This window comes from Oncorhynchus kisutch, linkage group LG7 (genome assembly GCF_002021735.2).
Source record: "Oncorhynchus kisutch isolate 150728-3 linkage group LG7, Okis_V2, whole genome shotgun sequence".
Taxonomy (NCBI): domain Eukaryota; kingdom Metazoa; phylum Chordata; class Actinopteri; order Salmoniformes; family Salmonidae; genus Oncorhynchus; species Oncorhynchus kisutch.
Genome location: NC_034180.2, coordinates 55,866,194 through 55,883,799, shown reverse-complemented (window position 1 = coordinate 55,883,799; position 17,606 = coordinate 55,866,194). Strand labels below are relative to the sequence as shown.

The following is a 17,606-nucleotide window of genomic DNA, read 5'->3' as shown; positions in this document are numbered from 1 at the left end:
TAGTGTGTAGTGGTGTCCCAGCTCTAGTGATGTCCCAGCTCTAGTGTGTAGTGGTGTCCCAGCTCTAGTGTGTAGTGGTGTCCCAGCTCTAGTGATGTTCCAGCTCTAGTGTGTAGTGGTCTCCCAGCTCTAGTGTGTAGTGGTGTCCCAGCTCTAGTGTGTAGTGGTGTCCCAGCTCTAGTGTGTAGTGGTGTCCCAGCTCTAGTGTGTAGTGGTGTCCTAGCTCTAGTGATGTCCCAGCTCTAGTGTGTAGTGGTGTCCCAGCTCTAGTGTGTAGTGGTGTCCCAGCTCCAGTGATGTCCCAGCTCTAGTGTGTAGTGGTGTCCTAGCTCTAGTGATGTCCCAGCTCTAGTGTGTAGTGATGTCCCAGCTCGAGTGTGTAGTGGTGTCCCAGCTCTAGTGATGTTCCAGCTCTAGTGTGTAGTGGTGTCCCAGCTCTAGTGTGTAGTGGTGTTCCATGTCTAGTGTGTAGTGGTGTCCCAGCTCTAGTGTGTAGTGGTGTCCCAGCTCTAGTGTGTAGTGGTGTCCCAGCTCTAGTGATGTTCCAGCTCTAGTGTGTAGTGATGTCCCAGCTCTAGTGTGTAGTGGTGTCCCAGCTCTAGTGTGTAGTGGTGTCCCAGCTCTAGTTTGTAGTGGTGTCCCAGCTCTAGTTTGTAGTGGTGTCCCAGCTCTGGTGGTGTTCCAGCTCTAGTGTGTAGTGGTGTCCCAGCTCTAGTGTGTAGTGGTGTCCCAGCTCTAGTGTGTAGTGGTGTCCCAGCTCTAGTGTGTAGTGGTGTCCCAGCTCTAGTGTGTAGTGGTGTCCCAGCTCTAGTGTGTAGTGGTGCTCTAGTGTGTAGTGGTGTCCCAGCTCTAGTGGTGTCCCAGCTCTAGTGTGTAGTGGTGTCCCAGCTCTAGTGTGTAGTGGTGTCCCAGCTCTAGTGTGTAGTGGTGTCCCAGCTCTAGTGATGTCCCAGCTCTAGTGTGTAGTGGTGTCCCAGCTCTAGTGATGTCCCAGCTCTAGTGTGTAGTGGTGTCCTAGCTCTAGTGATGTCCCAGCTCTAGTGTGTAGTGGTGTCCCAGCTCTAGTGATGTCCCAGCTCTAGTGTGTAGTGGTGTCCCAGCTCTAGTGTGTAGTGGTGTCCCAGCTCTAGTGATGTTCCAGCTCTAGTGTGTAGTGGTCTCCCAGCTCTAGTGTGTAGTGGTGTCCCAGCTCTAGTGTGTAGTGGTGTCCCAGCTCTAGTGTGTAGTGGTGTCCCAGCTCTAGTGTGTAGTGGTGTCCTAGCTCTAGTGATGTCCCAGCTCTAGTGTGTAGTGGTGTCCCAGCTCTAGTGTGTAGTGGTGTCCCAGCTCCAGTGATGTCCCAGCTCTAGTGTGTAGTGGTGTCCCAGCTCTAGTGTGTAGTGGTGTCCCAGCTCTAGTGTGTAGTGGTCTCCCAGCTCTAGTGTGTAGTGGTGTCCCAGCTCTAGTGTGTAGTGGTGTCCCAGCTCTAGTGTGTAGTGGTGTCCCAGCTCTAGTGTGTAGTGGTGTCCCAGCTCTAGTGTGTAGTGGTGTCCTAGCTCTAGTGATGTCCCAGCTCTAGTGTGTAGTGGTGTCCCAGCTCTAGTGTGTAGTGGTGTCCCAGCTCCAATGATGTCCCAGCTCTAGTGTGTAGTGGTGTCCTAGCTCTAGTGATGTCCCAGCTCTAGTGTGTAGTGATGTCCCAGCTCGAGTGTGTAGTGGTGTCCCAGCTCTAGTGATGTTCCAGCTCTAGTGTGTAGTGGTGTTCCAGCTCTAGTGTGTAGTGGTGTCCCAGCTCTAGTGTGTAGTGGTGTCCCAGCTCTAGTGTGTAGTGGTGTTCCATGTCTAGTGTGTAGTGGTGTCCCAGCTCTAGTGTGTAGTGGTGTCCCAGCTCTAGTGTGTAGTGGTGTCCCAGCTCTAGTGTGTAGTGGTGTCCCAGCTCTAGTGTGTAGTGGTGTCCCAGCTCTAGTTTGTAGTGGTGTCCCAGCTCTAGTTTGTAGTGGTGTCCCAGCTCTAGTGGTGTCCCAGCTCTAGTGATGTTCCAGCTCTAGTGTGTAGTGCTGTCCCAGCTCTAGTGTGTAGTGCTGTCCCAGCTCTAGTGTGTAGTGGTGTCCCAGCTCTAGTGTGTTGTGGTGTCCCAGCTCTAGTGTGTAGTGGTGTCCCAGCTCTAGTGATGTCCCAGCTCTAGTGTGTAGTGGTGTCCCAGCTCTAGTGTGTAGTGGTGTCCCAGCTCTAGTGTGTAGTGGTGTCCCAGCTCTAGTGTGTAGTGGTGTCCCAGCTCTAGTGTGTAGTGATGTCCCAGCTCTAGTGTGTAGTGGTGTCCCAGCTCTAGTGTGAAGTGGTGTCCCAGCTCTAGTGTGTAGTGATGTCCCAGCTCTAGTGTGTAGTGATGTCCCAGCTCTAGTGTGTAGTGGTGTCCCAGCTCTAATGTAGGGTCTGGGTGGTGTAGGTTAGGGTGGTGTAGGTTAGGATGGTGTGGTGTCATGTATGATTGGGTAGTGTGGGGTGATGTATGATTGGGTGGTGTAGGTTGGGGTGGTGTGGGGTCTGGTATGATTGGGTGGTGTAGGTTAGGGTGGTGTTGGGCCTGGTATGATGGGGTAGTGTAGGTTAGGGTGGTGTTGTGTCAGGTATATTGTGGTGGTGTCGGTTAGGGTTGTGTGGGGTCAGGTATGATGGGGTGGTGTAGGTTAGGGTGGTGTGGGCTCAGGTATGATGGGGTGGTGTAGGTTAGGGTGGTGTGGGCTCAGGTATGATTGGGTGGTGTAGGTTAGGGTGGTGTGGGGTCTGGTATAATGGGGTAGTGTGGGGTATTGTGTCGTGTCTTTACTATCATTAAATTGAAGACTTAGTTTTTATCAAAGATTCTCTGTAATTAGTATGCGATCAAACTGATTAATCATGTAACTGTAATTAACTAGGAAGTCGGGGGACCAAGGAAAATATTCAGATTACAAAGTTATAATTTCCTAAAATAAGTCTTTAGATATTTTATCTGATCAATTAGTCTTCGAATTAATGAATTATTTATTTTACCTCACGTTAGTCTCATTCCAAACGTCGTAAATTGTTGGTTATCTGCACGAACCAAGTCTTCACTATGAGTCACCCATACATCAATTGTCTTAAATCATTTATTTAACTAAGTAATTCACAGAAATGCAAACAAACAAAGTAAATGTGGTTATATGAAATGATAGGGGAATGTGCCCTAGTGGGCTAAAACGGCATCGCGGCTTGGTGGACTGAGATAAAAGACACTACAGAGTTAATAATTATACAGTGCCTTGCGAAAGTATTCGGCCCCCTTGAACTTTGCGACCTTTTGCCACATTTCAGGCTTCAAACATAAAGATATAAAACTATTTTTTTTTGAAGAATCAACAACAAGTGGGACACAATCATGAAGTGGAACGACATTTATTGGATATTTCAAACTTTTTTAACAAATCAAAACCTGAAAAATTGGGCGTGCAAAATTATTCAGCCCTCTTAAGTTAATACTTTGTAGCGCCACCTTTTGCTGCGATTACAGCTGTAAGTCGCTTGGGGTATGTCTCTATCAGTTTTGCACATCGAGAGACTGACATTTTTTCCCATTCCTCCTTGCAAAACAGCTCGAGCTCAGTGAGATTGGATGGAGAGCATTTGTGAACAGCAGTTTTCAGTTCTTTCCACAGATTTTCGATTGGATTCAGGTCTGGACTTTGACTTGGCCATTCTAACACCTGGATATGTTTATTTTTGAACCATTCCATTGTAGATTTTGCTTTATGTTTTGGATCATTGTCTTGTTGGAAGACAAATCTCCATCCCAGTCTCAGGTCTTTTGCAGACTCCATCAGGTTCTCTTCCAGAATGGTCCTGAATTTGGCTCCATCCATCTTCCCATCAATTTGAACCATCTTCCCTGTCCCTGCTGAAGAAAAGCAGGCCCAAACCATGATGCTGCCACCACCATGTTTCACAGTGGGGATGGTGTGTTCAGGGTGTTGAGCTGTGTTGCTTTTACGCCAAACATAACGTTTTGCATTGTTGCCAAAAAGATCAATTTTGGTTTCATCTGACCAGAGCACCTTCTTCCACATGTTTGGTGTGTCTCCCAGGTGGCTTGTGGCAAACTTTAAACTACACTTTTTATGGATATCTTTAAGAAATGGCTTTCTTCTTGCCACTCTTCCATAAAGGCCAGATTTGTGCAATATACGACTGATTGTTGTCCTATGGACAGAGTCTCCCACCTCAGCTGTAGATCTCTGCAGTTCATCCAGAGTGATCATGGGCCTCTTGGCTGCATCTCTGATCAGTCTTCTCGTATGAGCTGAAAGTTTAGAGGGACGGCCAGGTCTTGGTAGATTTGCAGTGGTCTGATACTCCTTCCATTTCAATATTATCGCTTGCACAGTGCTCCTTGGGATGTTTAAAGCTTGGGAAATCTTTTTGTATCCAAATCCGGCTTTAAACTTCTTCACAACAGTATCTCGGACCTGCCTGGTGTGTTCCTTGTTCTTCATGATGCTCTCTGCGCATTTAAACGGACCTCTGAGACTATCACAGTGCAGGTGCATTTATACGGAGACTTGATTAGACACAGGTGTATTGTATTTATCATCATTAGTCATTTAGGTCAACATTGGATCATTCAGAGATCCTCACTGAACTTCTGGAGAGAGTTTGCTGCACTGAAAGTAAAGGGGCTGAATAATTTTGCACGCCCAATTTTTCAGTTTTTGATTTGTTAAAAAAGTTTGAAACATCCAATAAATGTCGTTCCACTTCATGATTGTGTCCCACTTGTTGTTGATTCTTCACAAAAAAATAGTTTTATATCTTTATGTTTGAAGCCTGAAATGTGGCAAAAGGTCGCAAAGTTCAAGGGGGCCGAATACTTTCGCAAGGCACTGTAACAATTGAAATGCTAATCCTTTACACATGAACGCTCACTCATTCGGCAACAATTGCAATCAATATATATATTTACGCTCAGTGTGTCGTCTTGATCTTTGTTGAAAAGTTAGTTTCTGTTGGAGAGTTTGTCCTCTCTCTCTCTCTCTCACGGTTAGAATGGATTGTTCAGAGTGACATTCATTCATTACGTTATAGAATGGATGTTTCGGCAGGTTGTCGTTCTTCACGTTCAATGATACCGAATTCCTAGCTGCAGACTAGTAATTATTATCAAAGATGTGTTCTTATTTTGTCGGTGTCGATAGTCTAAGAGTTTAACCACGTGGTTTGGTTAAAAGATTCAACAATGGTCTGCAACCTTTGTCCTCTTGTGATTGAGAGAAAACATGGTCTACTGATAGTTTCTCAAAATTGGGGTTTTATTCGGAATTGCAGAATAGGGGCTGTCCCAGTATGCCTGACCCTAACTGGGCTCGTGGGCGGTCCTCTGATTTAGTTCAACTCAAAAGGGAATTGGAGTTTCCTTCATTAAACAGTCCAAAATCAAATTACACAATTTTACAAACAGTATCATACTCACTCATTAATCTTATACAACAATTAGATGTAAACCTCATATCTGAGGCTATTATATAAACAGCGTTATGGTAATGTGGCCACACAGTCTCCCATGAGCTTCCCCAAGTTGTAACAAACGGACCAGTTCGTAGCTGGATTCTTCACCGATATGTTCTACCTTCCCCGGAACGTAAACGTTGTTCGGACCTCAAGTTCTGTGAGGTGGAAGAAATTCCTTTGTTCTCTATGAAAATCCACTCCGTCTCATATACTGTGTGGCCATGAGGCAGGGTCTTCTCCTCAGGAATTTACGACCTCACTGACCACAGCAGCCTGGTTGAATGGAGCAGAGAGCGGGTGGATGGTGTTCGCTGTACCCAAAGAGGGCAAAGTCATGACCGCGCTATATGCCCTATTTAGTGTGATCTTTACCATCTGTAGTGCGCTATATGCCCTAATTAGTGTGATCTATACCATCTGTAGTGCGCCTTATGCCCTGTGTAGTGTGCTATATACCCTATGTAATGAGCTATATTTGGAATTCGGATGCACAATGTGTTTTTTGAGTGTGCCAAAATGGGCTGTCCTCGTTCTTCCTCACTGACCTTCCTCCTCATCCTCTTCTTCCCCTCAGCAACTCCTCCGTGAGATGCAGCAGATGGCTAGCCGGCCGTTCGCCACCATCAATGTTGCCTTGGAAATGGACGAGGAGCCGCCGGACCTAATTGGTGGAAACATCAAGGTGAGTGTGACATCACTGTCCCGTCAGCCAATCCCCTTCCCCCAAACCACTTGTCCTCAGAGCTGTGGTGTCAGCAATGGGGGAATGTTTTCATCATCATCAGTTCTTCCATTATGTTATTGGTGAAAAGGTTTGAGTGTTCCTATCAGTAACACTTTATTTTGATAGAGTAGATGTTCTTCTGGCTCTGCCGGGTAGAGATTATAACAGAACATGGCCAAGATGTTCAAATGTTCATAGATGACCAGCAGGGTCAAATAATAATAATCACAGTGGTTGTAGAGGGTGCAACAGGTCGACACCTCAGGAGTAAATGTCAGTTGGCTTTTCATAGCCGAGCATTCAGAGTTCGCGACAGCAGGTGCGGTAGAGAGAGTTGAAAACAGCAGGTCTGGGACAGGTAGCACGTCCGGTGAACAGGTCAGGGTTCCATAGCCGCAGGCAGAACAGTTGAAACTGGAGCAGCAGCACGACCAGGTGGACAGCAAGGAGTCATCATGCCAGGTAGTCCTGAGGCATAGTCCCAAGGGTTCAGGTCCCCAAGGAGGAGAGGGAGAGAGAGAATTAGAGGGAGCATACTTAAATTCACACAGGACACCGGATAAGACAGGAGAAATACTCCAGATATAACAGACTGACCCTAGCCCCCCGACACGTAAACTACTGCAGCATAAATACTGGAGGCTGAGACAGGAGGGGTCAGGAGACACTGTGGCCCCATCCGACGATACCCCCGGACAGGGCCAACCAGGCAGGATATAACCCCAAAGCACAGCCCCAAACCTCTAGAAGGATATCAAACCACAAATTTACTACCCTGAGACAAGGCTGATTATAGCCAACGAAGATCTCCTCCTCCCACGAACCTGAGGGAGGGCGCCAACCCAGACAGGAAGATCACAGTGACTCAACCCACTCAAGTGACACACCCCTCCTAGGGACGGTATGAAAGAGCCCTAGTAAGCCAGTGACTCAGCCCCTGTAATAGGGTTAGAGGCAGAGAATCCCAGTGGAGAGAGGGGGGCCGGCCAGGCAGAGACAGCAAGGGCGGTTCGTTGCTCCAGAGCCTTTCCGTTCACCTTCACACTCCTGGGCCAGACTACACTCAATCATATGACCCACTGAAGAGATGAGTCTTCAGTAAAGACTGAAGGGTTGAGACTGAGTTTGCGTCTCTCACATGGGTAGGCAGACCATTCCATAAAAATGGAGCTCTATAGGAGAAAGCCCTGCCTCCAGCTGTTTGCTTAGAAATTTTAGGGACAATTAGGAGGCCTGCGTCTTGTGACCGTAGCGTAGCGTACGTGTAGGAGAGATAGGTAGGAGCAAGCCCATGTAATGCTTTGTAGGTCAGCAGTAAAACCTTGAAATCAGCCTTGCCTTTACAGGAACCCAGTGTAGAGAGGCTAGCACTGGAGTAATATGATCACATTTGTTGTTCTAGTCAAGATCCTGGCAGCCGTGTTTAGCGCTAACTGAAGTTTATTTTGTGCTTTATCCGGGTAGCCGGAAAGTAGAGCATTTCAGTAGACTAACCTAGAAGTGACAAAAGCATGGAGTAACTTTTCTGCATCATTTATGGACAGAACATTTCAGATTTTTACAATGTTATGAATATGGAAAATGGCTGTCCTTGAAATGTTCGTCGAAAGAGAGATCAGGGTCCAGGGTAACACCGAGGTCCTTCACAGTTTTATTTGAGACGACTGCACAACCATCAAGATGAATTGTCAGATCCAACAGAGGATCTCTTTGTTTCTTGGGACCTAGAACAAGCATCTCTGTTTTGTTCGAGTTTAAAAGTATGACATTTTCCGCCAAGTCAAGTTTCGAACAGTTTGTCCTCTGGTAGGGAGGTCAGCTGGATTAGTTTTCCCTTCAATATGTGACCATGACTCTGGATTGGTCAAGGACTGGATCTCCGTCACTCTGTTCACAACAAACTGTTTCCATTTCTGAGCTGAGCTGCAAATCCAATGCAGCACGATCATCGAGTCTGTCCACATTTTGATCTGTTTTTCTTCAATTTTCAGTGTGGTCATCAAGTTGTTTGCTAGTCTCGCTCCAATCACAGCTCCCATGAGCTCCAGGCGTGGCAGCGTCATTTTCTTAAGTTGGATGCAACTAGACTTGTTGTTTCCCTGTCTTGTGACTCACCTTGCAAGTAAGCTACTGCACTGTAAGCCCTTTCACTTGCATCACAGAACACGTGTAGTTTCAGGGTGTGGTTATTCTGTGGCCGCATGTCTGTTCGGTACCACCTTGGTATGATGAGCTGGTGTAACTGGGGTAGTTCTGAACACCACTGTTGCCATTCTCGTGTCAGATCAGATGGTAATTCTTCGTCCCAGCTGAGTCCCCTCTCCCACATTTCCTGGAACATGCACTTGATCCTGATGGTGAAGGGAGTTAAGAAACCAAGAGGGTCGAAGATATGTGCAGACGACTGCAGAACACATCTCTTTGTGTTTTCCTTTTGCCTTAGAATGCTCAGTAGTGGCCTAAGGTCAAACACAAAGTCATCCGTTTCCGGCCTCCATACTAAACCTTCAGCACTAATCCTTGTGTTTGTAACGTCAACGGGTGGTCAGTTGTCGTACTCTCTTCCCATTTTGTTTTCAATTCAGGAGAATTGGTCATCCATTTGCAGAGGTCCATGCCTGCAATCGACAGCATTCGCTTTGCAGTTGTTGTCACAAGGTAAGCCTCTTCAACATTGCGTGAACTTGCAATGAAGTCATCTACGTAGAGTGACTCTCTCAGTATCTCTACAACTTCTGGTTGTTCGGTTTCATATTGGTTCAGGTGCTTCCTGATTGTAGCTGCCAGCAAAAATGGACTTGGGGAAGCTCCAAATACCACTCTTTTCATCCTCAGCACACGCAGCTACTCTTAATTTTCTCCCCTTGGTGGGCCAGTGAGCCATAGAAATCTCACGGCGTCTGTCTCTCTCTGCTAGGGATATCTGCAGGAAAGCTTTCTTGATGTCTGCCATGAATGCGATCTCATGTAGTCTGAACTTTATCAGAACGCTGAGCAGATCCGGATTCAGGTTCGGTCCTGTGAGTAGACAGTCATTGAGAGATGGACAGCCATCTTCATGGGACGAGGCATCAAACACCACTCTCAGTTTTGTTGTCACCTTATCTTCTCGGAGTACTGCATGGTGAGGTAAGTAGTATTTTACGTTGTCTGCACTGGATGCGTTGTCCTTGGGCACGTCCTCTGCCATATCTTGTTGTAAGTAGTCTTCTACTACTTCATTGTATCTGCTGTACAACGTCACATCCTTCTTCAGTCTTTTCTTCAGACATTCAAACCGTTTCTTGGCGATTCTATAGTTGTCTTGGAGTTCTGGCATTTCTCGTTTCCATGGCAACTCCACATGGTATCGCCCATCTTTGAAGGTGGTTGTTTCCTCGAACCTTTGTAGAGCCTCGTTTTCCTCTGGGTTCTGTGTCCTCTCGCTTAGAATACCCAGAGACTCAAGCTCCCAGAATGCATGCAGTTGCTTGGAGACTAATGGGTCTTCATCAAGTGGGATGAACATGCAGGTTGCCTCGGCGACACTTGACATGGACACGGGTCCCTGCACCGACCATCCAAAGGTGCTCTCTAAAGCAACTAGCGTCTCCGTCAGTCGCTCCACTCTGCCTGATACTATCTGCCAGTAGTAGTCTGCTCCTATCAGGACAGAGAGTTCAGGATCATTGTCATCTCCTGGAAAGTCTGCGAGCTACAGTCCCCTTTTACTGAGCTCATGCTGAATCCGTTCACCAGGAACCTTCATCCCAGCTGTGCACACTTGTGGGGTTTCAATTGCCTCTCTCTATTCTCTGCTGTTTGTTCCAGACATTCTCCAAGATGACTTTCACTGTGTTGCGTTGGGACGTTGCTGGGGCAGAGGAGCCAAACGTGTGAAGAGTGAGTGCCTCTTGTCTGATTACTGGTGGCTTCAAGCCCTTCACAAGGTTATGTATGAAGCTTCTCTGACTGCCTCCATCTAGTAAGCAACGAGCTATCTTCCTGCCCGATGGGCCTTCTACCCATGCCTTTGCCGTTTGTAGCAACACAGTGTTCTGTCCATCTGGTTTCATCTTCACTGAATGGAGAATAACTGAGGAAACAACAGCATCTACAGAAACAGTAGGGGGTTGCACCTCACTCCTCTTACTGGTACACACCGCAATGTGATGTCTGCTTCCACATGTTGCACATGACACATCTTTGACTTTACAGAATTTTGCTATGTGTCTCTGTCCTAAACATACAAAGCATCTTCCCATGTTCTTTAGTTTCTCTTTGCGTGTAGCAATATTGTAGTCAGGGCAGTTTTCTGATTTGTGGTCTGCACTGTCACAGAATAGACACGTTTGTTGTTCCTTCTGGCTGGCTGTATGCAGTGCTGCAACAGAGGGCATGCTGGGTCTTTTTGGTTTCATTTCATTGGAGAAGCATGACTGGTTCCATGGTTTGCTCTCTTTCTGTTGGTTGTATGATCTTGTCATTTGTAGCGCTCTCTCCCTGCTCTGAACCTCTTTCTGTAGGAAACTGATCATCTCAGACACTTTCCATTCATCATCTACTCCCCTCTGACAACTATAGTCAAGAGCTATGTCCTCTGGAATCATCTGCAGTAAGATTGGGAATAGTAGGGGTCCATAGGTTTCTGACACTACACCCAGTGATTCCAGGCTCCTAATCTGAATTTCACATGAATCATATAGCTGCCTCAATGCATTTAGATCAGAGGATTTCTTCACAGGTGTGAGATCCAGCAGCTTTGACATATGAGCACTAATCACAAGATCTTTCCATACAAATCTGCTCTTGAGTAGAGTGATTGCATTATCATAGTTACTGTCTGTTAACATCAGTCCTGCTACTGCCTTTGCAGCTGGACCAGTGAGATATGTTTTCAGATAGATAAACTTCTCTTTTTTACACAGTGAATCATTGTTGTGAATAGCAGTCTCATACTGGCTCCAAAACTCCTGCCACATACTGACATCTCCATAGAATTTCTCAATAATCAACTTTGGTAGCCTTACTGAGTTAGCGTCACTCACCCGGGCTGGTAATGGATTGACGTCCTGTTTCTTCGTTATCACTCTTTGTGCACGGCTCTTCAGCATGATAATGCGCTCTTTATAATCCTCCGTGCATGCAATCTCTGCCTCCAATCCGTCCAATGGCGTTAACTGTTCAATTCCACGATCGAGTTCAAACAAACTGTCCTCCTTAGCTGATAGCAATTCCAACAATGTACTCAAGTGATCGGTATCCGGATTTGACTTGGATATTTCCACGTCAATCTGATTAAAAATCCGTGTTGTTGCGCCTCGAATGGTACCCCGCTTTCGTCTCATTCTTTCTGCTTCATGCCGACGTTCCTCCTCAGCCATTTCAGCCACTTCTTTGTCGCAGCTCATATCCCGGGTTTCGGCACCAAAATTTTAGATTAGCTAACTTCTTAGTAATGACTCGGGACGTCGGTTTTGATACGAAAGCTTCTTTTAGTAAGAATACTTGTTTACGTTACATTTAACAACAATTGTTTTGGTACAGAGCAATGCAGGTAAGATGCTGTCGAAAAGTCAGCCACAATCACTCAACACCTGCACATAATTGCCGCGTTATCACTCATTCCTCTCGCAAGGCATTCTGGGACTTGCAGTCAAAAAACATCATTCAACACAACCCAATACAATTACATATGCAAATAAATCTAAAGATGAACTCAAACACATTAAAGTTACAACACAGTCAGGCCAGTCACATCAATATTATGATCCGTGTTTAGTTCATTGGCTCTGACTGCCTTGAAAGTGAGGGATCTAACATTAAGTAGCCCTATTTTGAGGAATGGAGGAATGAAGGTGGTCGTTATTCCAGTGAGATTGCTAAAATGAACACCACCATGTTTAGTTTTGCCCAACCTAGGCTTTTATCGAGGCCCAGACATGGTCTCAATGGGGATAGCTGAGCTGACTACTTGTCACGATCTCTTTCAATAATGGCAGGAATGGAGGAGGTCTTTATCCTAGTGAGATTGCTAAGGCGAACACCACCATGTTTAGTTTTGCCCAACCTAGATCGAGGCCCAGACATGGTCTCAATGGGGATAGCTGAGCTGACTACTTGTCACGATCTCTTTCAATAATCTTTATCCTAGTGAGATTGCTAAGGCGAACACCACCATGTTTAGTTTTTCCCAACTTAGATCGAGGCACAGACACGGTCTCAATGGTGATAGCTGAGCTGACTACACTGACTGTGCTAGTGGCAGACTCCACTAAGCTGGCAGGCTGGCTAACAGCCTGCTGCCTGGCCTGCACCCCATCACATTGTGGAGCTAGAGGAGTTAGAGCCCTGTCTATGTTGGTAGATAAGATGAGAGCACCCCTCCAGCTAGGATGGAGTCCGTCACTCCTCAGCAGGCCAGGCTTGGTCCTGTTTGTGGGTGAGTCCCAGAAAGGGGGCCAATTATCTACAAATTCTATCTTTTGGAAGGGGCAAATAACAGTTTTCAACCAGCGATTGAGTTGTGAGACTCTGCTGTAGAGCAGGAGGAGGTCAGAGACAGAGACTCGATGCCGACACATCTTTCTAGATGATTTACACATGCATAGATCAGGGACCTAATCCTTTTATTTCAATTGACTGACTTCCTTATATGAACTGTAACTCAGCAAAATGTTGAAATTGTTAGCATGTTACGTTTCTATTTTTGTTGGGTATAAAATCCAGGAATATAGTTATTATCCTGGTTCACAACACCTCCTTTACATCTGCAGGGTGTCAGGAGGACATGGCCTTCAAGCAGAGACAAGGAGGAAAAATGTACCTTCACTGCTGAAATTTCATAGCTGCTTCAGATTGCTGAAGCCACAAAAACCTTTATTCATGGGTTTTGTTACCAGTTTTGCATATTTTAGGCTGGTTCAGTTGTTTACAGTAAGAGTAGAATAACCTATCATCTATCTTGAACAAGTAACACCAAACACAACGGCGAAGGGAACGTGACAAGCTGAAGTTAGGTCGCTAAACAGACACTGCTACTACGGTAAAGCAGCCAAACAGACTCAACAACAGAATGCACAAATCACTTGGCTGGCTAGCAAGCCCAGATTGAACAGGAACCACAGCTGGCTGCATTTTCTACATTTTTCATCAGATGTTGTTAAAATGTCTTACCTCCAAACGAGTCGGGCTGTTTTCTCCGCCAAGCCAATGCAATGGAGTGAAAGACAATCAGGTGTCCACTTCAGTCCCTGAAAAACAAATGGGGGGGGAAAAAAACTATTTGCTACATGTCTTTAGCTGGCTAGCAAGTTTACAAATTCCTGATTTAAAAACTGTCCAGGTCTTCACAATTTACACTTTGCTGAATCTACGATTAGGCGCATTTAGTTTAGTTGTTAATCTCTTGTAAGGGATTTCCTCCTCTTCTTCCAAAGAGAAGAGAAGGATCGGAGGACCAATATGCGGCGTGGGAAGTGTCCATGGTTCTTTTAATAAGAAATACTACACATGAACAACTGAATACAAAAAAAACAATAAACGTGGAACGAACGAAACCCAAAACAGTACCGTGTGGTGAACAACACAGACACGGAAACAAACACCCACAAACAAACAGTGCAACCCAGGCTACCTAAGTATGATTCTCAATCAGAGAGAACTAATGACACCTGCCTCTGATTGAGAATCATACTAGGCCGAAACATAGAAATCCCCAAATCATAGAAAAACAAACATAGACTGCCCACCCCAACTCACGCCCTGACCATACTAAATAAATACAAAACAAAGGAAATAAAGGTCAGAACGTGACATCTCTAAACAACTGATATGCAGGACGAGATCACCTACTAACGTTAATGTTAGCTAGCTATCGCATACGATGTGCTAGCTAGTGTGGCAACGGGCTGATAAACAACAGTTACTCAACATTTGAAAAATAAAATTCTTATGAAAGTAATTTGTTGAATATTTTTACATAATTTGGTGAATAAATAAATGTTATACTTACATTTGTCGAAGTTATTCCTTATTCTTCTGGAAAATGTTCTCCCAAGTGGGGAGTTTTGTCCACCATTAATTCAGAATTGTTTAGAATTTTCGGTGCGTCGCAAGATGTTATGGTATAGCCTGCTTGGCGAAGGATTCATGGGATGCTGCCCATTTTAAAGGAACTTGGAATTGGGACATGCCAATTGTGATGTCCTGCCTAGAAATACAGCATCCTTGTTGATTGGGATACGGCCTATGTGTGGGTTCCCTCTTGGAAAGAGAGGTATGTGTCCGTGTGCACGTGTGTGGGATAGAGAAAAGAGAGCGAGATAGATAGATAGACGAAGAAGAGGAGGAGAGAAGAGAGAGAAGGATAAAGAAGAAAGCAGAATAGAGAGGACAGCAGAATAGAGATTGCTAGAGAGATTGCTAGAGAGATTCTTAGAGAGATTGATAGAGATAGATGGTGAGAAGGGCTGTCGGGGAGGAAGAGAGAGATTGTTCTCTGTTGGGTGAGGCTAGAGTGTTAACTGTCTTAACACAAAAATCCACTGTGCCTGTCTGACTCGAGTGCTCTGATGAATTGTTGCAGTAAAGTGTACAGGAGCATTCAGCTGGTTATCCTGACTGCCAGTCTGTTTCTGCTCTTTAGCCAACTCCTTGTCACGCCCAGCAGGACTGTTGATATGACACAGAGAATTAAAAACAACGGAAATTGTATCTCTAACGTCTTACCTGATGTCTCTCTTTCCTGTTCAGACGGTGCCCAAGCCCATCGCCATGGAGCCGTGTTTTGGGAACAAGGCTGCTGTCCTCTCCATCTTCGTCCGTTTACCCAGAGGCACCGGGGGCATCCCCCCACCCGGTCAGTCTGGTAAGATAGAGGGATGACCCCCCCGCTCACTCACTCTCTCCCCCTCTTCCCCCCCCCCACTCTCTCTCCCTCTCCCCCTTCTCTCTCCCCGTCTCTCTCCTTATCCCTTCCCCTCTCTCCCAGTCTGTCAGCTTTAGGTCTTTTATTAATTAAATTGTCACTCTGTCATAACAAAACCTTCCATCTGGAGCTCACAGAGGCGGCCTCCTCCCCGAGGTTATTTTTCAGGCCTTTACACAACATGTCATTTATCATCATGTTCTGACCAGCAACATCCCAGCTGTCACATCATCATGTTCTGACCATCAACAGCCCTGCCATCACATCATCATGTTCTGACCATCAACAGCCCTGCTGTCACATCATGTTCTGACCATCAACAGCCCTGCCATCACATCATGTTTTGACCATCAACAGCCCTGCCGTCACATCATGTTCTGACCATCAACAGCCCTGCCGTCACATCATGTTCTGACCATCAACAGCCCTGCCATCACATCATGTTCTGACCATCAACAGCCCTGCCATCATCACATCATGTTCTGACCATCAACAGCCCTGCCATCACATCATCATGTTCTGACCATCAACAGCCCTGCCATCACGTCATGTTCTGACCATCAACAGCCCTGCCATCACATCATGTTCTGACCATCAACAGCCCTGCCATCACATCATGTTCTGACCATCAACAGCCCTGCCATCACATCATGTTCTGACCATCAACAGCCCTGCCATCACGTCATGTTCTGACCATCAACAGCCCTGCCGTCACATCATCATGTTCTGCCCATCAACAGCCCTGCCATCACATCATCATGTTCTGACCATCAACAGCCCTGCCATCACATCATCATGTTCTGACCATCAACAGCCCTGCCATCACGTCATGTTCTGACCATCAACAGCCCTGCCATCACATCATGTTCTGACCATCAACAGCCCTGCCATCACATCATGTTCTGACCATCAACAGCCCTGCCATCACATCATGTTCTGACCATCAACAGCCCTGCCATCACGTCATGTTCTGACCATCAACAGCCCTGCCGTCACATCATCATGTTCTGCCCATCAACAGCCCTGCCATCACATCATCATGTTCTGACCATCAACAGCCCTGCCATCACATCATCATGTTCTGACCATCAACAGCCCTGCCATCACATCATGTTTTGACCATCAACAGCCCTGCCATCACATCATGTTCTGACCATCAACAGCCCTGCCATCACATCATGTTCTGACAATCAACAGCCCTGCCATCACATCATGTTCTGACCATCAACAGCCCTGCCATCACATCATCATGTTCTGACCATCAACAGCCCTGCCATCACGTCATGTTCTGACCATCAACAGCCCTGCTGTCACATCATCATGTTCTGACCATCAACAGCCCTGCCATCACATCATGTTTTGACCATCAACAGCCCTGCCATCACATCATGTTCTGACCATCAACAGCCCTGCCATCACATCATCATGTTCTGACCATCAACAGCCCTGCCATCACGTCATGTTCTGACCATCAACAGCCCTGCTGTCACATCATCATGTTCTGACCATCAACAGCCCTGCTGTAACATCATCATGTTCTGACCATCAACAGCCCTGCTGTCACATCATGTTCTGACCATCAACAGCCCTGCCATCACAACATGTTCTGACCATCACATCATGTTCTGACCATCAACAGCCCTGCTGTCACATCATCATGTTCTGACCATCAACAGCCCTGCCGTCACATCATCATGTTCTGACCATCAACAGCCCTGCCATCACATCATGTTCTGACCATCAACAGCCCTGCTGTCACATCATCATGTTCTGAACATCAACAGCCCTGCCATCACATCATGTTCTGACCATCAACAGCCCTGCCATCACATCATCATGTTCTGACCATCAACAGCCCTGCTATCACATCATCATGTTCTGAACATCAACAGCCCTGCCATCACATCATCATGTTCTGACCATCAACAGCCCTGCTGTCACATCATGTTCTGCCCATCAACAGCCCTGCTGTCACATCATGTTCTGCCCATCAACAGCCCTGCCATCACATCATGTTCTGACCATCAACAGACCTGCCATCACATCATGTTCTGACCATCAACAGCCCTGCCATCACATCATGTTCTGACCATCAACAGCCCTGCTGTCACAACATCATGTTCTGACCAACAACAGCCCTGCCATCACATCATCATGTTCTGCCCATTAACAGCCCTGCCATCACATCATCATGTTCTGACCATCAACAGCCCTGCCATCACATCATCATGTTCTGACCATCAACAGCCCTGCCATCACGTCATCATGTTCTGACCATCAACAGCCCTGCCATCACATCATGTTCTGACCATCAACAGCCCTGCTGTCACAACATCATGTTCTGACCAACAACAGCCCTGCCATCACATCCTGTTCTGACCATCAACAGCCCTGCCATCACATCATGTTCTGACCATCAACAGCCCTGCTGTCACATCATGTTCTGACCATCAACAGCCCTGCCATCACATC

The 17,606-nt window shown here is 46.3% G+C and overlaps 1 protein-coding gene across 5 annotated transcripts in view; it reads left to right on the top strand.

Annotated features, from left to right (window-relative positions):
- Positions 1 to 17,606, top strand: part of LOC109882006 (attractin) — a 715,620-nt gene that overhangs the window by 694,980 nt on the left and 3,034 nt on the right. For all 5 annotated transcript variants that reach the window (XM_031829398.1, XM_031829397.1, XM_031829396.1 and 2 more), the window contains exons 27-28: positions 6,077 to 6,184; positions 14,960 to 15,074. In XM_031829398.1, the coding sequence (XP_031685258.1) occupies positions 6,077 to 6,184; positions 14,960 to 15,074 (223 nt within the window). The remainder of the gene's footprint in view (positions 1 to 6,076; positions 6,185 to 14,959; positions 15,075 to 17,606) is intronic.